This window comes from Lissotriton vulgaris, chromosome 9 (assembly GCF_964263255.1).
Source record: "Lissotriton vulgaris chromosome 9, aLisVul1.2, whole genome shotgun sequence".
Classification (NCBI taxonomy): domain Eukaryota; kingdom Metazoa; phylum Chordata; class Amphibia; order Caudata; family Salamandridae; genus Lissotriton; species Lissotriton vulgaris.
In genome coordinates this window covers 873,167,529-873,194,676 of record NC_141697.1, presented here as the reverse complement: position 1 = coordinate 873,194,676, position 27,148 = coordinate 873,167,529, and the positions used below count along the sequence as shown (strand labels likewise).

Below are 27,148 nucleotides of genomic sequence, written 5' to 3'. Positions count from 1 at the left end.
CTCGAAAAAAGACTAGACCGTTAACCCATAATGGGTACAGGAAGCCTAATTGAAAATTACAAAGTTGGAAAAATTGTAGTGATGCCAGAAGGGAAATGCATCACAATCATAATGAGTGAAGGGATGATGGAGTACTTGTGAGGCAAACCTGCAGCTAGTTCTAAGATCGATCTTATTCCACACCCGTTTCTCGAGGTAAAGAATAATTACATTCCAGGAGAGTTTTTTTAACTTAAACAGATAGCTCCCATAGTGCAAGAGAAAAGCTTTGGTGTTAAATCCATTAAAAGAAAACGATCAGGGGTGATGGGCCCTGAATGTATTTGGGTCCTCACAACAGTCATGTCTAGTATGGGCCAAGGCCCTACTTAACTGATTAATTGAAAGGGTACTTACAGGCAAATAAACGATAGTTCCCTGAGGTTCAAGGGACCAAAGAGATATCACATGAATTGTCCTCATGGTATATCGTCGTTGAGTCCTCAACATGTGTTCTCAACCGGAACACCCACCATTGTTCCTTTTGAAAAAGACCAGTCTCACTATTCAGCTGTTCAAATACCATCCATTGTAGGTCGTCCACTGTGTGCTTGTACACCAGATAGTGGTTCGCCATTTTGGTGGTCGTCTTTTTGCAACGTACATTGCTTTTGTGTTGCCCAATGCGGATCTTCGCTTGTCTCTTCGTCATCCCGGCGTATTTCAAACCACAAGGGCAAGTTGCCATGTACACTACATTCTTGCTGTTACAATTGAAGAATTTCCTCTGTTCCCACTCGGTGCCATTCCTAAACCTAATGTGTCTGCTTTTCCAGGTTAGGTTGCAAGCGTTACAGTTACCACATGGGTGGTGGCCCTGTACTGGTGGTAGAAGTACACTCTCAATGGTCCTCGTCGGTTCGTGTTGTGGTCTTGTGTGGACATGTTAGTTCACACAAGTCTTCAGATTCCTGCCCCTTTTGTATGCAAACATGGGTTTTGGAAGTTTTTGGTCGAACCACGTGAGGAGTCTCCAGGCTTATTTATGATTTTTGATACCTTATTGGAGTTGGTGTTGAATGTGGTGACACATATTGGTCTATCCTCCAGTTCCTTTGTGGTTCGTTCCTCCAGAAGGGCATCCCTGTGATTGTTATGGGCCCTTTTCATTGCCTTGTTAAAAATTGCCATGTGGTAGTTCCTTTTTTTTAGTTTGACTTGTAAGTCAGCTGCTTATGTTTTAAAATCCAATAGTTCTGTACAGTTTATTTATTTATTTATTGCTTATATAGCGCTAGAATCGAACCCCGATGGGGTATCTCTGCGCTTAAACGGAACATGAGGGTGATGTGTGGCTCCAGCACGTTAGCAGGTACAGAAAAGTCATTTTGAGCAGCTTCTTGAATTGTAGATGGTCTAAACACTGTCTCAGAGTTAGAGGAAGCTCATTCCAGTATCGGGGGCCATGATGGGAGAGAGCCCTTCCTCCTAGTCATGCTCTTCTTACTCGCGGCACTATCAGCATATATTTGGTACTCGAGCGGAGAGAGCTCGAGGGAACATAAGGCAGGAATTTCTCAGAAAGATAAGAGGGGCCTGAGTTAAGCAATGCCTTATGGATGGTGCAGCAGATTTTACACTTGACCCTTTGACGGATGGGGAGCCAATGTAGTTTCATCAGAAGAGAGCGGGAGGGAGTCCTCGAATGGCATTAATGACCATCTGTTCCGCCGTGTTCTGAACTACCTGTAATCTAGCCAAAGAGGCATCATTGGCAGAGACTAGCAGGCCGTTACAATAGTCAAGGCGACTTAATATAAGTGCCTGGACAAGGGTTTTCCGGGAGGAATCAGGAAGCAGAGGGAAAATTTGGCGGAGTAGGCCCATTACATGGAAGCAAGACCCCGAAGTCTGAGCAGCATGCTCCTACATAGTAAGTGCCTGATCCAGCCGGATCCCCAAATTTTTGACTGATTTCTTGGGTGCAGAATTGGGACCTAGATCTGTCGGCCAGCAGTCGGGTGTCCATAAGAGTGGTGCCTCTCCAAAGAGCATGATTTAAGTTTTCCCCAGTTTACATTGGAGGAAATTGTTCCTCATCTAGTGTGATATTGCTCTCATCCCATTGGAGAAGGCCGCCTGTACTTCTGGGGTGAACTTGTTAAATTGAAAAGTAATTGGGTGTCATCGACATATGGTATGGGGATGAACCCATGGGAGCTCAGGAGATTGGCCAAGGGAGCAACATAGATGTTAAATAATGTAGGGCTCAAGCATGAGCCCTGAGGTACTCCCTCAGACAGTTTTGTGGGGGCCGATCGGTACAGACCTAGGTTGACAATCTGAGAGCGATCAGATAGAAAGCTCCTCATCCATTGCAAGGCCGTTTTTCTTAGCCCTACCTCTTCCAATCTTATAGTCAAGATGTTGTGGGAGACGGTGTCGAAGGCTGAGGATAGGTCCAACTGCACCAGAATCATAGAATGTCAGGAGGTGGAGGAACTGCCCGTAAGGGAGGTTATCTCGGAAGTGGCGAGGGTGGAAACTGTCATACAGCAATAAGCAGTTTTTGGCTGTAACCTTCAAATCAACAATGTGTATTCACAGAATGAAGTTGACTATTGTAATTACTTGAAACACACACAATTCCCTATACCTTATCCAATGTTACATATTTGTTTGCAAGTAAATAATCAAAGTAGGGAGTGAAGATGCTATGCCTGGAAGAAAAAGGTGGATACGTCCTCCTCTGGTCAATACATAAGAAACAAAAAGGATCCACCCCTGAAAGGTATGTAACCCTGTTCTCCCAAATTCGATGTTACATATTTGTTTGCAAGTAAATAATCAAAGTAGTAAGTGAAGAGGTTATGCCTGGAAGGCAAAGAGGTAGATATGTCCTCCTCTGATCAATATATAAGAAATAAAAAGGATCCATCCCTGAAAGGTGCTGCATGTACCCTTGCATTGAATTTAAAGGGCAGTTTGTCATGAAGATGATTTGTATACTCTACTGACAGTACATTAGTTGGATCTCAATTTATCTATGTATGAAGAATGACCACAGATGTTCTGATTTCTTCATGTTATCATAACATTTTCAGTATTTGCCTACTATTATATAGATTGTTCTAAACTAAATTTGTTGGGCTGCTACCATCAAATTCATGACTCCTATTTGTACCTTTATTGGAGCATGCCATAGAAATATCCTTACCTACCTGAAAACAAACCTGTTCTAATTAGTACAGCAGGTTATAAAAGTTTCCACTGGGTTATACACTGATATATGATGGGATCATTGGCCACTCTCACTGTGACTTCACCTAGCCTGGAATGTGATGTCAGCCCAATGTTGCCTCATAAGCTTTGATCATTTTCTACTGTCTACTAATTTATATTTTGTAGCAGCTGTACAGTGGTGTGGATTTTATTTGTTACCGATTCAAAAATACCTTCTTTTCTTCCTCACATCAATTTGATACCTATGCACTTTTATACACTGATAGGTATTTGGACAAAAAATTGAGTACAAAATATGGAGATGCAGGAATATTGAGTTTTTAATTTTGTGAGCCAAAATATCATAATGCATGAATTTCATTGACACGAATATACATTTTCTACAGTAAGTAATATCGATGCCAAAAAAACCTATGTTGTTCATTTCATTAACAAAAATATTGCGGTTAATATTATTGTTTTTTAATTGTTTGTATGTATTTTTTATATTTTAATTGTTTATGTTATAAATTGTATAATTATCGTTATTTTTTTAATATAGTTTGTAAATTTTTTGTTGCTTTTAAATTCAATGTAATGATTTATTGTGATATTTAGTGTTGTAGCGTGTTGTGGGGTTTGCAGGGGTCTAAGGGGAGAAGTAATTTAATTATAATGAATTAATATTACATTTTTAATTATTATTAATTATTAAATTGACAATTAATTATGTAAATTGTTTAATTATAGTTTTCAAGTTCAGTTTTAGGTGTGTGTTGTGGGATTTGTAGAAGTACAGGTTGGGAAGTAAATTATTTATAATTAATTAATAAATACATTTTTCCCTACTGTTGCACTGACTGGAATGGGAATAGTAAATTTCACCCTTCCTTAGTCCAATACTTTACCTGCTATTGCACAGAATGGAGTAGTAATAGTAAATGCAACCTCTCCAGAGTCCAACGCTTTCCCTACTGTTGCACATTGTGGAGTGAGAATAGTAAATTGAACCCCTCCTGAGTCCTACGCTTTTCCTACTGTTGCTTACACTGGAGTAGGAATAGTAAGTTTTACCCCTCCTGTGTCTAGTGCTTACCCTACTGTTGCATTGACTGGTGTGGGAATAGTACATCGTACCCTTCCTGAGTCTAACACTTTTCCTACTGTTGGACCTACTGGAGTGGAAATAGTACATTTTACCCTTCCTTAGTCCAATGCTTTTCCTACTGTTGCACACATTGTAGTTCAGTAATTTCATGATATCAATATTTGAGCAATACTAGAAGATTGAAACAAACATCCGAAAGACCAGCGTGTTCCGGTGTGAGCCAGGGGAGCGACCAAGTCCCAAGGGGTAGCCATGGCAGAGTCAGGCAAACCCTGGCCTCATACTGAAATTAGCAAGGAAATAGAATAAACAAAGTACAGCATGGAAACATTACAAATAGCTGAAAGATGTCTGAACACCATGGCAGCTTCTTTGTGTTTGATCTTTCATAATTAAAACTGGTGGCTTGCATAACCTTAAGGATGCCTCAAGGGATGACCAGAGTGTGAACCCTTTAAAAGAAAAATAAATTGCAGGCATACCCCGTCAGTCGCCAGAAGCATGTTTATTTCCAAAGGATTATCTTGCACTGTACATGCTAGCTGCGGCTCTTGTTGCTTCAGCCGACCTGAGAAAAGAGTGTCTCCTTTGCTGGAGGATATTAATGGCTTGTGAAAGAGGGGGGAAAGGTGTAGGTGTGGGGTGGGGGGTTAGCGAGAGCGAAAACGAAGTGTGCGGAAGTGTGGAATGTAAACTTTGGAAATCATAACATTTTACAGCAGGCCCTCAAGCCCCCAGTGTGATCAGAGTGAGAGCAGGGTCCAATTCACAAAAGTAATCTGAGACAAACTCCTAACCTTAATACTTTCGGTATCCACAGAAGGCATTTAGGAGTACTAAAGTTAGGATTGTGTCTCAGTTTAACTTAAGTTTTGGTCTTAAGTTAAACTTAAAACAAACTTAAGTTTAACTGAGACAAAATCCTAGTCGTAAAGTTAGGAACTCAGGAACACCCAAAAGCAGAAAATAATCGCAGTTGAGCGGACTGTGGTTCAGTAGAGAATCCTGGGCTCTTTATTGTGAAGCGCTTTAGACCACAGGCAACCATACCTTCATTAGCTTGAATGGTGGAGAAAATATTTCCACCCGAACAGGGGACAGACAGGGAACTGTTAATCCAATGTCACTGGATCCCCTAGAGCCCATTTTTGTTATTGAGCAACCATGCCTGGATGTTCTGTAAGCAGAATTCACGGACTCAGCAGGTGGAAAGACAGCCCAAAATCATTACACACCTGACGGTTATGGGGTCCACCCTAGCTTGCATGCAGTAAGACTGTATCATTTATTGATTCAGAATATATCACTGCTCAATCTGATGAGAAAGAGTGGGAAATTCTCATTTATGCAAGCGTAGCTGTCCTCTGCCTAGACCTGTGGACTTGGTAAAACTGGAGCCCGCTGATTTTTAGCAAGGCTCCCTCTACTTTAAATAATGCCAAAGGGCTGTTATTCAGAGACCTAATTCATTGCCCTGGTATTTTAAAGAATTTGCAGTGCTCAAAAACAAAAAATATGATGGCCAGTAGCATAGCAGATTCACTGTGTTAAGGAGGAACCTTTATAAAAATGAGTTTATAATCTCTTTTTTAAGGTATACACAACAAATGCACTTCACTCAAAGGATTTATTTTGCTCCCTATGTTTGAAAGGAAAATATTAGTTGAGATATTTGATCCAAATGCCACAAGGTCAATTATTATTTCCTGCAAAGACCTCTGTAATAACCTGTCCTCATTCTTCATCTCTAAAGTAGAGAATACCTGCAAAACATGTTTTTGATAAACCCTTCAAACATTTCTCCATCTCTAACCATTTCTCTAGATTTATCTGAAGAAATCAATCAAACCAATCTTCTCTCTCAAATCAAATACATTTTTCTATGGCTCCCTGCTGGGTGCACCTACTCAGACAACTTGATGGATGGCCAACCCAGTGTGCAATAACATCACAGCCTCTTTAAACAGTGGTGTAGTGCCTTATCCGATCAAAGAGGCAGCGATGCTGTGCTTACTGAAAAAGCAGGATGTGGGCCTAGTAGACCCTTATATTGTCCCAGCTAGCTTGCCAGTTATAGCTAAGAGTCATGAAAATCATGGTACCCTTCAATAACATTCATTCTTGAGGAAAAGGATGTCCAATTCAACGTCTGACCAGTTTGGAGTACTGACTCTGCTGCTGTGGCCATTATGGATTATCTCCCAGTGGCAACTGAGTTTAAAAGCACCAGTATCATGACTGTGTTACGCCTGTCAATGGCAAATGACCCTGCTGACCATGGCCTATTGATATTAAGATGTGACAGAGGAACATTGAAAATGGTGCGGTTGTGGTTTGAATCTTTTTCATCAGATCAGTGTCAATGTGCCTACCTGCTGCCTTTAGTCTCTTGCACTTCACTAACCTGTGGTGTGTCTACCAGGGCTCTGCAATCACACAATACTAATTTAATGTTTATCTGACCTCTTTGACCCCCCACATATGGCCCTTTTGATTTGATTTCATACCTGCCTGCTGAAACCCAGCAATTTTTGATGAAAGACTACTGATCCATCAGCAGCCTTTCTGCACATGCTCTTACTGGGTGAAACTGAACTCAGGGACCGACATTTTATAATCTATGGGAAGGCAGAAGTTGTAATTAACTGCCCATGGAGATGGGTCCATGCTCATTGTCAGCTGAGATAGTGAAGATCCTCGGAGTAATAATTGATGCTGATCTCCTTTTACAACAGTAAGTTCCAGCTGCGATCTTGGATGCTCTTATCACAAGATAATCATAACTTCATACTATATCTGGCTTTGAAGGGATGGAACTCAGCTGGTGCTTACTCTACTTTGATGAACCTGACTACTGAAATTCCCTTTACCACGGACTTGCTGAAAGGTGATTTTTCAGATCTGAAACCATTCAGAACACACAGCCAGAGTGGTTATGAGCGCACCTATTGTTTGCGGGCACCCCTTATCTTAAAACAACAGGACTAACCACTCATCAGAAATACAATCTGATTCAAAGTCCTCTGTAGGACTCCTAAAAACGTGTTTGCTACATTTTCCAAAGACTCTGCATAAATGGTTATTTTTGTAGATCAACAAGAGGAACCTTTGATCATATCAGATAATTTTCAGATATTCCCTCTTTTGAAGTGAGTGAGAACTGGAGGCAAACATTCTTTTGTTTTGATTGCCAGGCTATAGAACTCTCTTACTTTGTCACTCAGAGAAATCTTCCAATTTGTTGTCTTTCAGAAGGAGGCTTAAAACCTGTCTGAACTTTAATATCTACTGCTGAAGTGTTTTGTCAGGAGCGCTATGTTTTGTTATCCTTTCTGCTGAGCACCTCGAAAATCTGTTGGGTGAGTTATCATGACTGAGCTTAACATAACACAACACAAAAAGCATACTTATATCTGCTCCTCCTTGGAAAAATTTTACCCATTTTCCAGTTTATAAAAACACTCTCACCTGCCAAGGGGTATGTCAATAAACCAAAAACATATGAGCTTGCTAGTGAGTGTTGACTTGCTTGCAGGTAGGACCTCCCTGGATCAATCACATTTCTAAATTAAGAATTTGGAAGTTTCGCCATACTTTCAGAATTTCGGCATTTGCAAATCCCATTAGAAGCTGAAAGTTCTGGGAGGGTGGTGCCGAAGGAAATGGACGGGAGCTCCGCAGGAACTTAGTCGTGATGGGAGGCTTTCGAGTGCTCCCAACGACTACGCGGTCTTCAAAGCCACATATTTTACAACCGGAACACCTGCAGTCCACGTTGGTGTCTTCTTTGTCGAAGGAGGTGAGCGACGTTATGCTTTTCTCCGTCTCTTCAGCACGGACTAATTGCGCCTGAGCCGCGACTGCCATTTTGTCTCCTCAGCTCACAAGCTCACAAGCGCTCCCTGCTGTTTCCTCATGCTACTTGATAAAAATGTCTTGCACATCTTCACAACACTATTTTTGTGGATTGTTTTGCCCTCAGTGAAGTATGGGCAAAATAACCTTTTACTGCTGACTAAATATTTTCATTTATACAGTCCAGAGTTCTTCTCTTCTGCCATTTTCTTGTGGGTTTTACCTCACCAGCATATTCATTTCTCTGTTTTTTCCATGCTGCAACATTTTCTTTTTGACAAAAGTGCATGTACAGTGTATTTTCCACAAATGCTTTCAAGGATAAAGACTGCTTTTAAGGAATTTTTACGCTTTGCTCTGTTTATAAAATTCATTCCTTCGCCAGGCTGTCTATTTTGAAGTCCTGTGACGCTGTCACTACAGTTTTGGATCAGTCCTTCTTCTGCACTGATTTAGTTGGTTTCTTTATGATAAGCGGAAATTATTTCTCATAAAGTTTATCGCTGCACCATCATTTCACGCACTCAGAATACTTACTTTGACTTTTGAACCTTGCTGTTTACTTGTATTTATCTCTTACCTTCTCGATGGCGATGCCATGCCACAATCGAAGCTCCTCTCAACAAGTTAACGCCGCCAGCATGTCTTTAGAGGATGCTAACCTCTTTAGTGTTTTTCAAGAGAATTTGGAGGATGCAGCTAATGACTCTCCTTCTATGAAGAGTTCCTCTCCTCATACCTCTCGTTCAAATATAAAAAATACTTCTAAATTACCTTCTGCGTCTGCCTCCACTACAGAGTAATGAATGAAAACGAATCCTCCTTCTCCAACTAATACAGCCACTTCTATTTCTATGGAGCTTCCACAGGAAGAAATTTGTTCTCTCAAACCCTACATGGAGGAAATTTGTTCACTCAAACCCTACATGGCTGACACAAACGCTCACCTTCAAAACCTTGAAGTCAATTTGTCGCATACGGAGCAAAAATTTGATCATCTTGAAAAAAACATTTCCTCAGTTCAAGTTCTTACTGATCAAGTTCCTAGTATGCACAGAGAGATTCAAAACCTCAAGCAACAAGGGGAAAATTTAGAAAATCTAAATAGATGCAATAACCTACGCATTTTTGATCTTGCAGAGGGGCTTGAAGGGTCAAATTCCATATCCTTTTTTCAATCATTTTTGCCTACGCTTCTTGGTCTTCCAAATTCTCCAACTTTAAACATCCAATGTGCACATCGCCTAGGTCCACCCTCTCGCATCTCTACTTCCTCAACTTCTACAGTTAAACCCAGAGGTGTTATTTTGTACTTTTTGGAATATACGGATCTACTCAAGGTCCTTTAGGCTGCCAAGCAAAAAGGGAAAATTACTTGGAATGGTTCCAACTTCTTCTTTGCACAGGATTACGCCAAAAGTACTGCACATCGTCGCAAGACATTTCTGGATATGAGACCTGCTCTTCGCTCTTTGAATGCTCGATATGGCTTATTCCACCCATGCCTTTTTAGAGTGACTTACAACAACAAGACGATGAATTATGAAGATCCGGTTATGCTTCAGCAATTTCTGGACTCATGTACAAATGTATCGATGGAAATCCCTCGACCATAAATACTCTGTAATTAATTCTCTACATATTAGAGGAATGATACGTCATGTTGTCCTTTCTGTATTTCTCCCCCTTTCGTATTTTGTATTTTGTATTCTGAATTTTCTTTTTTGCATTGTATTATTATCATGTTGTGATATTAGTTATGTTAACATCATTTCTTTTGATTTCTTCCAGATGCGGTTTTGTGACCCCTTGAATTGTCTTTTCTTCATGTTCACTTGGAGGTCGTTCTCCCTGCACGCGTCCCTGTGTTTTCTTTGGTCCGGTGTGCTACTTTCCTCATGTAGTTCCACCACCCCCAGTCTCAATGTTTTATTGTGGTATGTCTCTTTGATGTTTCTCTTCATTATCAAATGTTATTCTTGCTTTCCATTTTTGTTCTCTGTTTCCTTCTTTTTCAGTGGTCTTTTTCCTTGTTCTTTCCTTTCCTCTTCCACTCCCTCTTTATTTCTTCTTTTTGCAATATTCTTTTTACCTTTCCACCGCTTGACCTTTCTTGTTTCTCTACTTATTCCAGAATCTATATCTCTTTCTTTCCTTCTCTATTTTCTCTTCTTTAGGTAATATGATTATGCAATGTTATACTGTTTGCATACTAGTTGTCCACAGCTTCTTTTATAGTTACTCTTCATTTGTTTTTATAAGAAGTCTGCATGTTCTTATTCATAATATAAGCCTGGATTCTTCCACAGTTTACATTCTTATGACTAGTTTATATGTTCCATTTCATAGATGTTATTTTGAGGATTGTTTTTATAATATCTGTGCATGTTTAATTTCATGATTCTCGTTTATAGTCTTAACTTGGAATGTTAAGGGAGTTCATATCCCTATAAAGAGACAACGAGTGTTAACCCATTTAGCTAGATTGAATGCTGATATTGCCTTTATTCAAGAAACCCATTTATCAGATGCTGAGGCAGTCAAACTGAAAAGAGGTTGGGTTGGTCACGTTTTCTCTTCCCCAGCCTTTGGAATGAAAAATGGCTTATTTATATTGTGTCATAAAAAGCACAAATTTACAGTAGTCCATCAGGAAAATGATCTTGAAGGCCGTTGGGTAATTGTTAAATTACTTATTGATCAAATACCCTTGGTATTGTTTAACGTTTACGCACCTATTAGTGTTGATAATATGTTCTGGAATCAGATTTCTGACAAACTCCTTATGTTTGCTGATGACTATGTTATCTTTGGAGGTGACTGCAATCAGGTCCCCGACCCTATCCTAGATAGACACTCCTCTGTAGGATTCTCAAATACCAGGATGCATTCTCAGTTCACCTTTGCTATACGTCACAAAGCTTTAACTGACATTTAGAGACTCTGTAACCCAGATCTACAGGAGTATACTTTTTATTCTCCTCCTCACAACTCACAATCTAGAATAGATTATCTTTTCTTCAGTAAACCCTTATCCCAACTCTTTTCTCATGCCGAAATTGGATACTTCTTAATATCAGACCATGCCCCAGTTTTTGTAGACTTTGATCCTCTACCTTTTACTCCTCATACTGGTAAATGGTGTTTCAATAACTCATTATTATCAGATCCCAACTTCACAGGCCAATTCACTTCTTTTGCGTCTGAATTCTTTTCTATTTATTCTACTCCAGATTCTTCTCCTGTAATGATTTGGTATTCCTTTAAAGCGACGGCTAGAGGATTTATCATAAGTTTTGTTTCACGGAAAAATAATTTTTTTAAGCCAAAAATGCTAAGTTATTAGCCAAAATTAAACACCTTGAATATTCTTATTACCGCTTTAATTCTGAAATCTCATTAAAAAATCTCATTGACACAAAAATCTCATTTAATAAATCATCTACGGAAGCTGCATCTTCCTATCTTTTAAAAAGCAGTGCCGTTATTACGGAGGCCAGAATAGGATGGGCAAACTACTTGCAAATTATTTAAAGATTCGTCAGGGAACGAACTAAAATTGAATCCAACCGTAACATTGCTGGTGTTTTGTTATCAAAGATAATGATATTTTAAATGAATTTGTCTCTTTTTATAAAAATGTGTACACACAGGAGCAATGTCCAACTTCTGCTGCCCTTTCCTCTTTCTTTCACTCATTACATCCTCCCCCCACATACGACACAGACTTTGCCTCACTAGACTCGGATATCACTTTATCTGAAATTACACATGCTGTTTCTAAATTAAAAAAAGGTAAAGCTCCTGGTCCTGAAGTATTCACTATTGAATTTTATACTCACTTCGCCTCTTTATTACTCCCTCATCTTTTATCACTACATCAACATTTTGTAAAGGAAGGTTCCTCTTCAGGTTCTTTTCAAGAAGCTGTGATTTGTTTAATCCCCAAAGAAAATAAGGATCCCTCATTTTGTAAAAATTATCGTCCGATCTCCTTAGTTAATTTAGATTATAAGATTTTTGCAAAAATTCTTGCTCTTCGTATTGATCCCGTTTTACCAAACATTATTGGTCCGGAACAATCCGGCTTTGTCAAAGGTCGTCTATCTTCCGACAATTCCAGAGTTTTCTTTAATATTTTAAGTAAGGCCTCTTCCCTTGATTATCCCATTGCTGCTATAGCATTAGATGGTGAAAAAGCATTTGATAGGATTGGATGGGACTTCATGTTCCAGGCACTTAAATTGATTGGTTTTCCTGCTAAATTAATTTCTCTCATTTCTTTATTATATTCCGGCCCCAAAGCCTCTATTTTTGTTAATGGTAAATCCTCTGACTATTTCTCTCTTTCTAGAGGAGTTCGTCAAGGCTGTCCTTTATCTCCCCTTTTATTTATCATTGCTTTAGAACCTTTTTTAATGAGAATTCGGCTTGACGACAGAATTATATCTGTCTATGCTGATGACATCCTTTTATACTGTTCCAATCCTTCTATTTCTCTTGTAGCTTTTCCTAAGTTGATATTTTTTCTAAGTTGTCCGGATATCGTTTTAATTCGGATAAGTGTGAAGTTCTCCCTTTAAATTTTCTTTGTCTAAAACAAGATTTTATTTCCTCTGGCTTCTCCTGGAAGACCTCTAAAATCAAATACTTAGGTTTATGGTTTTCTCCCACTATTCCAGAAACTTTGAAAGAAAATTATGATAATCTTTCCAAATCTCTGTCTGCATCTATTGATCGATGGCATCCACTTTTTCTCTCCTGGTGGGGTCGCCTAAATTCAATTATAAAGATGCTCTCTCCGCTTATTCTTTATCTTCTATCTATGATTCCAGTTCACATTCCTGGTCTCTATTTTAAGACAATTGATTCTATATTAAACAAATTGCTTTGAAAAAATAAGTCTCCTCGAAAAGCTCTCAAAGCTGATAAAGCCTCTGCTGGCCTCAAATTTCCTGACTTCAAATCATATCATCATGCTTTTTCTCTGAGGCAATCCTCTCGCTGGCTTGATCAGGAATAATGTGTCTATCCTCCTTTTTGGTTGAATATAGAGAAACACTTTATAGCCCCCTTCCATTTTCGTGAATCTCTAGCTTTTACTAACAATATTTCTTCCTTTCGCCCTCAAGGGATCTCTCATACACGTACAATATTAATACCTCTTCTTCCGTCCTCCTATCCTGCCTTTGCTTCATTAGATTGTCAACCTATTTGGCATAATCATCTATTGCGTATCAAGGGTCGTACCATCTATTGGAAAAAGTGGAGACTCAAAGGTTTTCTCTGGATTTCGCAATTGGTATCTAATTCCCTTCTCCTCTCTTTCTCAGACCTTCGATTACATTTTTCTTTACCCTCTTCTTACAAATCTCAATATGATGCACTTCTTCCTTCTCTTCTATAATACCTTCTTTCTTTACCTCCTAGCCCCAATATTCCTGCTAAATCTTCTAATCTTTTTCCTCTACTATCTATTCATACATCGGCCTCTTCTCTATACAAACACCTGTTTTTCTCTTCTGATAGGCCTAAGGGAAAGTCTGAATTGGCCTGGGAAAAGGATCTTGGGGAATGTTGGTCTATTCCTTTTTTGGACAAATTATGGTTAACAATTCATAAAACATCAAGAGCAGCTAATACATCCCAGACCCTGTATTTTATTTACATACGCCTTCTTTTCACTCCAATGAAATTAGCCTCTTTTTCCGCAGACCTTTCCCCAATCTGTTGGTCGTGTAAAAACACCTCAGCGGATTTGAAAAATATGCTTTTTGATTGTCCCTTCCTCTCTGGTTTCTGGCTTTTAGTCTGATCCCAAATTAATAAAATGTATAATATCCAGATCCCTTTTTCCACTTCCAATATTTTTTCAGGCTCCTTATCACCCTCTTGGCCACACCCAACTCCAATTCCCTCAATAATCGACCTGTAATTAGCGATAGCCCTACACTTAATAACTTCTATTTGGAAACAAGCAGATAAAGTTTCTTTTAGAGCCTGGTGGAATGCTGTTTGTTTTCATCATAGATTAGATACAAGCAATGTTACCCCCTCTCACTACACATTAAAAGATATCCTTTATGGCTTCCTCTATCCTCCTACCTTACGGATTTAGCCTCAGCCTCTTCTACTAAAATTAACACTCCGGATGAAGTTAAGAATCCTCCATAAATTTCCTGTTGTCTCCTTATCTTATATTCCAAAGGAATATTTTATGATATTACTCCTTTTTCCCTTTCTATTATTTTATTTCAATGTTTATGTTTTATAGTATTCTTGCCAAGGTTCTTGTTGTAATTTAGAAGTAAGATTCACTTATACTATTATAAATGATATTCCCACTCCTTCTCTTTCCATCTCTCTCCTCCCCCTTCTTTTTATTCTTTTATTAGATATGGATTGTAATCTGCTGTATAATGTACAACTTATTTTTTCATTGTGATTTCTCCTACATGATATTTCTTTCTATTTGTATTATGATTTCCTTTCTCAATAAACTTTAAACTTACAAAAAAGAAGCTGAAAGTTCCACTAATATTAATTAAGTGACTCAAGGTTGGGATTTTGGTCTCACAGATGCATTTATTTCACCTAAGTTGAATTCTAGGACCGGATGTATCAAGCAGTTTTCTGGTTGTAAATGGCCCGAATCTCAAAATCGGTCTGTTTGCTGCCAAAAACAAGCATGTTTGGTATGTATCGTTTCCAAATTGCGATTTGGTAACATGTTACTGAGTCACAGTTTGGAATTGACAAGACATGCCAATTTGATATTAGGAAGTGATGTGTTTTGAGTGTGCCTTCCTAATACCAAATCACAGAGGTATGTAAGAATGTTTAGCGACCGAAATGCGGTTGCTAAATATTTGCATTTTTCCACCTACTTTAAGTAGGTGGTAACCGATTTGCAAATGCGAAGGGACCACCTTCCTCTTTGAGTATGTTCATAGAAACGTTTTTTAAGAGCAGGCATTGGTCCCATTGGCCACTGCCTACTCTTAAATTTTTTTTTTAAATTAAACCCATCTTTAAGGTCAATGGGCTGCATTTAAAAAAAAACTGATTGCTTTATTTAAAAGCAATCACAGACATGGTGGTCTGCTGACCCCAGCAGGCCCCTATACCTGTGATTTTAGTGACACCTAATGGGTTTCAAATTGAGACCAACCTCATTAATATTCATGAGGTAGATCACTTGGAGACCCACTAGGAATTGCTGAATGAAACTCTATGAATTTCATGAATTAGGAATAGAGATTACATAATTGCAATTTGCTGAAAATTGTAATTAGGTAATTGCTATTGCTGATATTGATACATCAGGCCCCAAGTTAGCAAAATACTTGGTGAATCTGTTTTTAGTCTTTTGATCATTTAGAGATAAAGTTCTACCTTTCCAATCTCTTTTCAAATGTATTCAACACAAGATCCAATAATCTCAGCACTTTCCTATTTTCGAAAATGGGTTGAAATACAACAAATATTATAGATAAAAGGGTCACTGTCAGTCGGGAAAACGAGTACTGACCGTAGGTTGGCGGTGGGATGGGCTTTGTCTGGTTCTTCTCACAGTCTTCCAAACGTTTCCGAAGGGCCACAATCTCCCGCCGCACAGCCAGAACATTATTTTTGTCATATGTTTCCAGCTGATTGACAATAAGTGAAATGTTGCGAATCTGTCAAGGTCCCAGGAGATAGGGAGACATTAAAGAAAATTATGAGGAGAAAGTAATAGAGCCTGAAGTAGCAAAGAGAGGAACATAGTTCACGTAGATGGTTTATTTAAGATCTAGTAATAAACTCTACAGACACAGCTGTATCTTAAAAACAAATCCGATTTGAGCACTGTCACAGTAGTGATACACTCCACTTTTACCAATAGTTCCTTCCACCATCCAGAAGGTAAATTAGACCTCAAGTCATTATAGTTCACCAAAAGTGCTTTTGCTGACATGATAGGAGCACTTTTGGTGATAACTGACTATTCCAGCTGGCACAACATGTCGTGGTGTGTGACAGTGAGAACACGCGGGCACCACATTACGATCCTCATCAAGCTGCACAGCCAATCTCAAAACAAATCCAATGAATTACATTCATAAAACTTTTCACTTATTCCACAATTTTATCTATTATAATTCATCCTCTTTAATCCTTTGTTTTCTTCAATTCATTTTACTCATTTTCATTTCACTTCAGTATTATTCAAATGGGCACAGGAATGATGGATGTTTCCACATGTCACACTTTATTGGAAATCGCCCAATGCATTTCGGGAAAAACCCTTCTTCAGGGGTATCTATAATGCAAAAAAATCCATCATCAACAGTTACAATTATCATGCTACGTGCACTCATATTGTACAACACTGTTAACTTTTTAAGCGCACCTTTATTCAATTCTTGCTATCTGTCTATTTGTCATCATTTTAAACATTAACCTCTGTTCAGTACCCCTGTTACTCAACTAACTTACGTTTCTTAAATCTAAACATCAATGCTGTTCTAACTGGTTCATGGCACCTTATTGACCCCTCCAGCCTGCCATTAACATGTTGACAATTTCTACAACGGGCTTACAGTGACACCTGCTAATCTGTCTCCGAGTGATGTGTGACAGACCATTTGTCATTTTTGTTTACATTTTCCAAAGACAAACATCCAAAAGATGAGTTTTGGATCAGTAAATATAAAATGATTTCATCTGATGTGCTGTAAATTTGACCTAGCTCATGGAACACATTGATAATTTCCTGCACAACAGTCCTGGACAAGAAAAAACACTGCTGACATGGAATGAGTAGGTCATATAGTGGGCCTTCCAACACCCGGTCAGTTGGTGGACCAGCCCTAGGGGGAGTGTTTGATGGCAAATCTGTCTGTCACTTAGTACTTGGAAGCATAGCCCTTTCCTTTCTCTAAGTGAAGCTGGTGGAATCGAGGGCTGGGAGGACAGGCCCTACACCAATTTCAGGCAGATGCCCGATTTCCTCCTCAGCTGTAAATGACAACCTAAGACTTTAAACCAGAGGTGACTCATGGCGCAGATCCCATATTAGGCTATGACACAGCAGGTTGATTTGCAAAAGGGTCATAGAACAGTCACCTTCGTCACGTAATGTGCCATCTTTAGAATCCGTTACCTATATAACTTCTATTTTAAAATACAATGATTAATTCTACTTTTTACAGTAAAATAGGAAAGATGCCGTAGAACCATAATGAGTCAGATCTTACAATCTTTAGAATAATGCAGGCAACTTTTTGCATTGCTGTGTCATTGTGGAAAAACTTCAGAACATTTTTGTGATGTGACTGTTAAGTGAAGGCTCCTTGCTTAACACATATACACACTTGTTCTCAGGGCTCTTGTGCCCGTGGTGACACACTGTCAGGATCTAATGCACAAAAAAAGCGTTCCATGCTTCTCTCTGATTTCCGCTGCATCGGCTCCTAATACATTTCCTGAGCTGAAGATAGCACTGGATAGTTCTGGCTGCTAGAATTTCTAATACACACAATCGTCCACACTATTTGGCCACCTTGATTACATTTAATGAGCACCATGATTAAATGTAATGGGCACTAACACAGAGTGGGTCCAGAAGGAAGAACTATAGAATGGATACACAGGCAAAGCTAGGTACCCCCTACATTCTCAAATTATAGTTTTACAGCTTTATTCGGCAATATAATGCGATAATAACAACAAAAACCAATAAAAACACAAACATATTAGAAATACAACTATAAACATGCTTAAAAAGAATGACCTTATAGAGTAAAGTCCTAATATTATCAATCATATCTCAAACAATCATACTTTATGAAACTAGCCCATACAATAAATAGTCACAGGTGAGGAACACATTTGTAAATTTAAAAAGGCAGGTATATGAGTAGGCCACCCTCATAATTAACTTGTGTTCATAAACATTGAAAACTAAATCAAGATAATACTTTAGCAGTGCATAGTGCTTACAAAGCTAATAGGATCATACTGAAGATTTATTAGTTTCAAATTCTTCTCTCAGTAGTGAACTACGATAAGAAAATTACTTCTTGATACTTAGGAGCAGATTTACAAGAAGCTGAGGAATCTGTAAAGATGCGTCAGTTTATTTGCGCCTCCATGCGAAACCCTTGCTCCACCATGGATGTGCCGTATTTACAATGCTGTGCACCATGGCGCAAGGATTGACAGATGTGTCAGAAATTCTAACGCATATGTTGTCGCAAAAGTCACGCATTGCTGGAGTTGTGTCGCAAGCACTGGGGAGCAGGCCTGGCCCGTGCAGGGCGTTATACCGGGGCGGTGACGTCAGGCAGGGGAGGGTCAGGGTGGGGGGTTGTAAAATGCGGGATATTGACCATTACAGGTAAGTACCGAAAAAAAAAAAATTGTTGCCCACGCTGCATCACATTTGGCGATGCAGTGTGGGCAACGAAATTGTTTTTTTTTTTTTTTGGTACTTACCTGTAATGGTCCATATCCCGCATTTTACAACCCCCCAACCTGGGGTGGGGTGTTTTGACGCAGTGGCGTCCTAGAAGTGGCGCAGTGAAATCTTGTAGATTTCACTGCATCACTTATATGAGGCTTTCCTGCGTGGGAACACCCACCCTGCCTATGTTATACCAGACCCAGGTATAATATGGCACAGGGCTTTACAAGATGACACATCTCCCTAGATGCGTCTCGTTGTAAATGGGCTGCAAGTGGCGCATTGTTTACACTGACGCCGAGTCACAAAAAGTGACGCAACGGTGGCGCAAAAGTGCTGCAAGGGGCTTGTAAATCTGCCCATATATGTCTTTGCCTTTCTTATACCAAAAGGACTATCAAACACTTTACAGCACCAATTTCGCCACAGACAGTTTTCACCTATTTAAGCCATGGACATATGGCTCATACAGGTGATATGCCATTCTGACTTAAACAATCTTGAATTAGTAGCTTTACTAGTCCAGATTAAGACCCACAAAAGAAGAGGTGCCACATGAATGAAAATTTTCAAGATAGTGTAGTACCCGCTCATTGTGGCAAAAAATGACCAGTACCGTGGGTTGGGCCCTAAAGTCTCTTGCAAAACTGTTTTTTCTTCTATTTGATGCAGCTTACCATCTATGAGGCCCCCAATCAACAGCACCATTAGAGGAAACAAAATTGCACTTACTGGTATTAATGGATTTTATCCAGTTTAAGAGTGTTTTGCCAATTGCAGCTGCAAAATTAAAAATGGCATCCGACGATCTGACAGCTTTCTGATACATCATAGATTAGTCAATTTTGGGGTATTATCAAACCATGTCCATAAATAGAAGAAGCAAGGTACCTTGGCTAATATACAATATCCTTAACAGGGAAAGTTACAGATTTCGTTGATTGAGGGCCAGAGTTAAACCAAAAGCTTTGGATAGATTGGTCCTTAGATCCAGAGTGTCCCAAAAATGTTGTTCAGAGAACACTCTCCAATGGATCCATGAATGTAGCACTGGAGTTCTGTTTTATAGGATCAGATACAAACTGGTCTTACCTCCTGATATAGGATCTGTACAATGACATTGGTTCCTTCCATAGACATATTCAGTTGTAAAATAAGAGTCTCCATCTCTTTGACTTCCAGTTTCAGCAGCTCAAAGTCCAGCTCAGTGTATGAGGATCCTTCCATTGCCTCCAAACGAACTGTCAGATTTGTAATCTTCTGTAGGTAGATGTTCAAGGTTTGTTGGTAGCTTTGGATCTGTAGATGGGAATTAACAGTAGCTGATTATCATGAATGCAAGATGTTTCTGAAATGGGCCATCCTGCAAATGATATCATAGTATATTTCAAACCTAAGCAGACATCATCAAATAAAGAAATGTCCTCAAATGACTGTTGTTGTTCATTGTTTGCGATGCTGTTTTTCTATACACTGCATATTGCTTTAAGAGCCAACACTGCGTCCAATAATAATGCTATATGCTCATTTGCCAGATGCACAGTTTAATATTGCTGATCAATGAAGCCTGAATATTTCACAGGATCAGGGGAAGGACAAAAGTCCATAGTATACTATATTCAGTGGAGATGGCTCCTTGGGAAAAGATAGAGTGTGTGAAAGAGATATTCAGAACTATGCATCACTATGCACTGTTAGGTGCCCTTCAGTGCTGGGAAGGTCACTTAGGTACTGGAGAATAATCAGACTTGAGACAAAGGGCTTTATTTAGAATTTGGTGAATGTCCAGAATCCATCAAATGCTAAAAAGCCCCCTCTTTAGACTGTATAGGGCTTCTCTATTGTGAGAAGTTGGCCTGGTATATGATGTCCATTAATAAAAGTAGGCCCCTTGCACCAGTCCAAACAACCCTCATGGCGATTTAAGAGGTCAAAGATAACCTTAGAAAGCTATCCAAGTGGTAGCTGTGGAGAGAAGCCTTCAGGCTTGGAATTGAAGGGATGTTAAGCAGCTTGTTTTACCAGAATGCAACCTTATAGTATTGGTTAAATGAAAGGATAACCCCAAAGTAGTTATAAAAATATGTATTTATTATTATAACACACCTTAAATACCTCACAGTATCTGCTACATGCAGATAAACACAAAGCACACACAACTGTAGCACAGAAACAATCTCAAGTAGCACTAATACACAGTGGGCCCAGGGGGACACCAAACCATATACTAAAATAGTGCTATAAGAAACACAACTTGAGTCAAGACAGTGTCTAGAGGATGTAGAATCACTGGGACCCCAAGGTTAGTAAGGAGGGACCCCACGGAGGACTGGTGCAGTGGGAGAACACAACCACATGCACCGTACAATTCAATGGGAGGGTCGCCGTTGCAGTTTTGCTGTTTAAGGACCCTTTCGCGTGGATTATAAAGAATCCCTTTGGAACCTAGAAGGTTGGAGAGCCACCCCACTTGCGGATACTGAAGTACCAGAGTTACCTATCCCAGGGAAGCCGGGTGGATAGGGCTGAAGTGGCGTTTGAAACCGCTGTCGTTCTCAATGGGAGTCTTCAAAGAAATGCCACTGCTTGAAAGAAGAAAAGTGTCCGGTGGAATCCACAAATGGATTCTTGAAGGAAGGAACCTGAAAGCAGAGGGCACAGAGTCTGGGTCACTCAGGAGTGACCAGGGGCTCGGTAAACGATAGCCCACTGATGTTGGGTGCTTCAGGTGTGGCGATGGAGACCTTGACTCTACAGCTGCAGGGACCAGGAGATGTCGATGATAACCAGGAGCCAGATACGAGCTGTCCAACAAAGGATGCCGAGTACTGAGGGGTCGGTATCCAGAGGGAGCACCAACAAACCTTGGCAGCGGCAGCCGACAAAGAAGGTCAAAGAAGGTTATGGTCTGGACCAGCATGGACCAGAGGACTCAACACAGAAAGGGGAATCAGGGCAGACCTGGAGCAACCAGGGCAGCCCAAGTAAAGCAGTGTTGTCCCTCAAATGGACCAACAGGCCAATGGCACAGGAGTCGTGAGGGGACCTCTTAGCAGTTTCCCAAAGTCACAGCTTGCAGTGCGCAGTGTGTGAAGAGGCCGGAGTGTTTTGTATGAAATTTGCACAGAGGTTGGGGCTATTGATAGCCCAATGCATGAAGTTGGGGAATAGCAACAAGCGTATGCACTTGCAAAAGTATGCTTTGCACAGGGGTTCAGGTTATGCGGTCCCCACGAGGGATACTGTCCTCAAACTCAGTGAGAGGGCAGCTCCACCTCAAAGAAGATAGAAACGCACATCCTGTGTATCTGGAGCTTTCGGAATCTGCAGGAGCTCAGGATCAGCAGATGGGGCAGATGTGTTTTGGTGCCTGCGAATGCAGGGGAGTAACTCCTTCACCCCAAGGGAGATAACTTCAGTTGTCCTTGATGCTCCACAGGTCCTGCACAGAGCCTGTGTTGTGCACCGGTACAGACAAGGCTTTACACCGAGAGGGAGACAAAGTCAGGCCCAGTCGAAGTCCAGCAAAGTCCAGAGTGTCCAGATGTTCGAAGGTCAGTGGTTTCTTGTCCACGTCAAATCTAGGGTCCTACAGCCAGCTAAGCCCTTAAGTACCCACAGGAGAGGGTTGGACAGATTTAGGGGATCCTCCCAGGGGAGGGTCAGGACAGTGGGGAGGTTACTCCAATGTCCAGGGCCGGACTGGCCATGGTGCGCTGCATGGGTGGGAGCCAGTATTGGGCCCCTGGGGGCCATTTTTGTTACAGGGCAAAATCGGCCCTGTACCAAAATCGGCAGAAAACCGGCCCCTGCAAAGCGCTCGGTGGCACCTCCACCCCCCCCCCCCAAGTGCAGAGGGGAGTGGGGGCGGCCGAGCACTTTGCCAGGGATGTATGACACAATGCATGCTTTTACATTGCATGCTTTTACATCGCAACATTTACAACGCATGCCTTTACAACGCATAGTGTTGAGGGGTGCTGGATAGTGAATAGTTTAATTTACTATTCCAACTCCAGTCCCAGTGGATAGTAGGGAAGGTGTTGGATAGTAAATTAAATCTATTCCCTATCCTAGAGCGCCCCCCAGCGCAATGCGTTGTAATGGTTTGCGGTGTAAAAGTTGCAATGTAAAAGCAGTGCGTGGTAAAAGTTGCGTTGTAAAGGATGTTTCCCCTTTGCCAGGGCTGGTTGTGGTTCCCAGTCCGGCCTGCCCATGTCCTTGGTCCAGTTTTGCCCCAGAGCAGGAGACAACAGCTCCCAGGACTGGTTTGAACTGGACTATGCACACACCAAATGTGTCCCTCGTGCAGACTTTCAGTCACTTTGGAAGTGCACCCAACCATCCCCAATACACTAAATACTGTCTTGGAGGTGGTCACACCTTCCAGCGCCAGAATGCCTTTTGTACTGCTTTCCTCTACTCGAGCTTGGATCAGCAGTAGGAGGGCGGGAATGTGTCTCTGATCGGCAGCAACCATTTTGTGCTGTCCGGGTGGAGACGGCTGGTACCGGGAAGCCAAGGGACCCACGAAGCTTGCTTCTGAGGAGTGAAATCATACCTCCCACACCACTTACCGGTGTGGAGGTATGATTCCAAGATGTTTGATACCAAACACAACATAGTTTGTTGCAGCAGTTTTCGAGACAGCATTTTACGTGCAACTCTACCTTTATGTCTGGCTGCATCACCGACAACCCAGGAGAATGATATCCGAAGGCTGCAGGGGTGCTCTGCTCAAGCAGGGGCACCCTCTCACGTAAAACCCAGCACCCTGCCTTCAGGATTGTCTAGGCCTACTGTAGGTGTGACTTATAGGTTTTAAGTCTAGTGACCTATAGATATAGAAAACCTATATTTAAAGAAAGTGGTGCATGCACCATCTTACACAGGCTGCAATGGCAGGTCTGTAGTTACATTTTGTATGGCCTCTCATGGGTGGCATAACACATGCTTCAGCCCATGGAAGGCGTCTGGGGTACCTATGCCCTGGGTACATATGTACCATATAATAGGATCTGACAAGAGTACCCCAGTATCCAATCTGGAGTGTACTTAAGTACATGGCATAACATTTGAGGGAGAAAACAGATAGACTGGGGTCCTGATTAGCAGGATCCGAGTCAGACTTGTCAAAAACAGTGTAACATCAAGCAAAAAATAGGGGTAGCCATAAGAAGCAGATCCTACTTTCCTACATGAATGCACTCTAAAGAGGGTGAATGTGACATCCACAGCTTTCTGGCCAATGTCCTACATCTGCTAAACTTTAAATAATGCCCCAAATATTGAATGAAGAAAGAAGAAGGTAGCAATAATTGGGGTAGAACGTTAAAACAAAACAAGTCTTGACTGACTCGAATAGTTTGAAACCATATTTCTAGTAGAATACATTTCAGGAAAATCTTTTATCAAGTCAATTCTAGCAATAGGGGCATATATATAAATCTATGTTTAGCAATTGGAGTACTAAAATAATCACTGCATCTAATCCATCATAAAAGCATATTGACTTAATAACCCATCAGAAACACAACCCAGGAACTAAGACACATCTTTCCCTTGACCATGTTTCATTTAAATATCTGTATGATGGCATTTCAGATTTATTGTAAGACAGCAAAACAGATCTGAAAAAATGCAGAGTTGAAGGCAGGAGTTCCATTGGCATTTTGGCCTCACTTATGGAGTGGTGTGGCTCACTGGTTAGAGGCGGCAGACCCATAAGCAGAGGACGGCCCGGGACCAGGGTTCGATTCCCGATGCTGCAGGGTCGTGGACCATGGTCAGCGGGCTCGATAATTCTCGCCTCGGTGCCTACTCCAGTCAGGGACCACACTCGGCAACTCTGGGCATTAGCTTGCCTCATCTTCACAACGGCCCCCCCAGACCGCCGGGGATGCTTGGTCGCACCTTAGGGATACCCATTAGGGACCATCTCTCAGGGTGAGCCAGGACGGGTTCCCCAGCGGTCGAAGCGTGGAGATACTCCTCCGGGAGTCGATTCCTAGCGCTATATAAACCCACAATTAAATTAAATTACTTATTCTTTTTATTTTATGAATATTTATTTCTTCTATTTTATATTTTTGGCCACATGCATAGATACATAACAAAAAAAGACAGAAATAAAATACCAATGATCATTATCAGAGCATGTGAGAATATAAAGAGCAAAACAAAATTGTAGACACATCCTTTTACAATTACCACAAATATAGCATGAGGGGAGACAATTAAGACTTGACCACACCCGTCTAATTTTTAGCCAAGAATGCAGACCTCTGGCTTTAGCTAATGCCATTTCCATTTCCTAATTTCCCTCAGTAAGATCCAAAATTCATTAATATTTGGACTCGATCTTTAAATCCAAAATCGAGCAATACATAAGAGGGTGCATGCCAAAATAATTGAAGCAAGTTATATCGTGAAACAGCCCCACACCAAAAGTACCCCAGCACTATCCTTCTCTGAAATCTGGATATCGTGGCCAGCCAATGTTGCAAGTGCCAGGGTTACATCAGACCAAAATGTATTCAACATTGGACAAGTGATAAACATATGACGCAGGTCTGCAGCATGTTCTTGACACTTCGGACAGTAAGACTTAACAGCTGATTGAGTATTAGCCCACTTAGAGATTCGCTCTGGGGTATAATAAAGCATAAATATAATTCTATGTTGCTGAAATTTCCAATTAACTGAGGTCTCTGCGGAATTTATAATTTCCAAAGATTCCTGTACCTCCTCTTTTGTTATATTAAAATTGAAAATCCGATTTAACTTAACTGCTATCAGTATGCCGTCATCACTAACAGCTGCTATAGTTAAAATGAATATCTTCCGAAGTTTTTGTATTTTTTCCGCATGATCCCGTTAAGGGTGCCACTGACGTTTTTTAAGCGTTTAGAAGGAATCATTGGTAGCTTTATTTGGGGATAACGGCGCTCAAGAAGAGCCAACCGGTATATAAAACTATCATAAAAACAAGGTGACTTTTAACTACCAGATTTTACACTGTATTTTTGGGCTGCATAATTTGTCAGTCGAATACAAAGTTTACTTAAGGGGTCCGGTACTAGTACCACTTGGCTCTCATATCAGCTGGCTTGCGGATTAAATACTGGGGTTTTATTGTATAAAACGTCTGACCCTAATTACTATAAGCGGGTCCGATTCAAGGTAGTTAGGGATATTACTAGGATATGGCATGAAATCTGTAAGGAATATACACTGCCAGATCTGCATGTATATACTGTATTCCCCATTGCAGGTTTGTCTGGTTCACCGTGGGATGGACTTGGAGCTGCAAAGAGGATTGTAAAATATTTTAATAGCGTCTTTAAATAACACAGGTAAGCACTATGAACTAGATCGACTCTCTCAAAGGCACTTTGGATGATTGGGAAGGTGGAGGAGGATTATTCGTTCCCATATTTGTTAAGCAGTGCCAAAAGGATTATTAATTTCTGAAAGTTCTGAAGAGTAATTCTAAAAATATTCTAACCCTTCCTGGTCGGCAAGGAACTTAGGAGCATCGTTTTCCTTGGGAGCAAATGAAGTATGCTGCTCTAAGAGAATTGCATTCTACTCCCAAAGGGCAACTGATATTAGTTGAGGGATTGGGGAGCCCTTAGCCTATCCGTCCTTCAAAGTAGCTGCTTGCCCTAAAGTGTTTCACATGGAATCAGGGTTTTCTTTAATTCCCCCATTATTGTTCGCTGCTTGCTTGGAATTGGAAAGCAAGGACACTAGACCAGAGCTTTCCTTATTAAAAGTTATGGAGGGGAATATTATCAAATTGAGATTCCTTTAAAAAAAATCCCGGCATATAGACAAGTTGCTATCAAAGTAAGCACTAAACAATAAAAGGGGGACTAAAGTAATCCCTGTGTGGAGGATCATTTTACAATTACTAAGAAAGTAGCGCTATCTCCTCATACTACATGAAATAGTGGGTGATAAGGAAGTACACATAGGATATACATTCCGATAACAGATTATGGGCCATATGTATCAAGCAAATTCGCATTCGCAAATGCCGAAATTCACAGAATTTCGGCGTTTGCGAATGCGAATTTGCTAAATGGAATGTATCAAAGAAAAGCTGGTGCAAAACAAGGAATCGCAAAATTTGGGATTCCTTATTTTGCAATTGCATTTAAGGAAACACAAATTTTGCGATTCCTTAAATGCAATGTATGAAGCCAAAAAAAATGCAAATTGTCCTTAATGAATCGCAAATTACCACCAACTTCAAGTTGGTGGTAATTTGCGAATTCCTTGAAAAATGCAAATTTTTTGCATTTTTCAAAGTGCCATGTGACGCAGATACACGCCCTTAGAGCATGTATGTGCGCCACATGTGCACCCATGCTTATTTCAGGGGTGCAACAGGGTATCCTTTAGACACCCCTTTGCGATTCTCAAACTGCGAATCGCTAATTGAGAATAACTTCACATTCATTCCTATCGGCCTCCTGGCCCATAGAAATGAATGGGAAATTATTCCTTAATTGCAATTCGCAATTTCCTAA

General features: G+C 40.5%; 1 protein-coding gene across 1 annotated transcript in view; it reads right to left on the bottom strand.

Moving 5' to 3' along the window:
- The window catches only part of LOC147692409 (olfactomedin-4-like), a 182,507-nt gene that overhangs the window by 87,293 nt on the left and 68,066 nt on the right, over positions 1-27,148 (bottom strand). Inside the window, exons 3-4 of the mRNA XM_086939526.1 lie at positions 19,704-19,910; positions 15,696-15,843 (exon numbers count right to left, since the gene is read on the bottom strand). Of these exons, the coding sequence (XP_086795652.1) occupies positions 15,696-15,843; positions 19,704-19,910 (355 nt within the window). The remainder of the gene's footprint in view (positions 1-15,695; positions 15,844-19,703; positions 19,911-27,148) is intronic.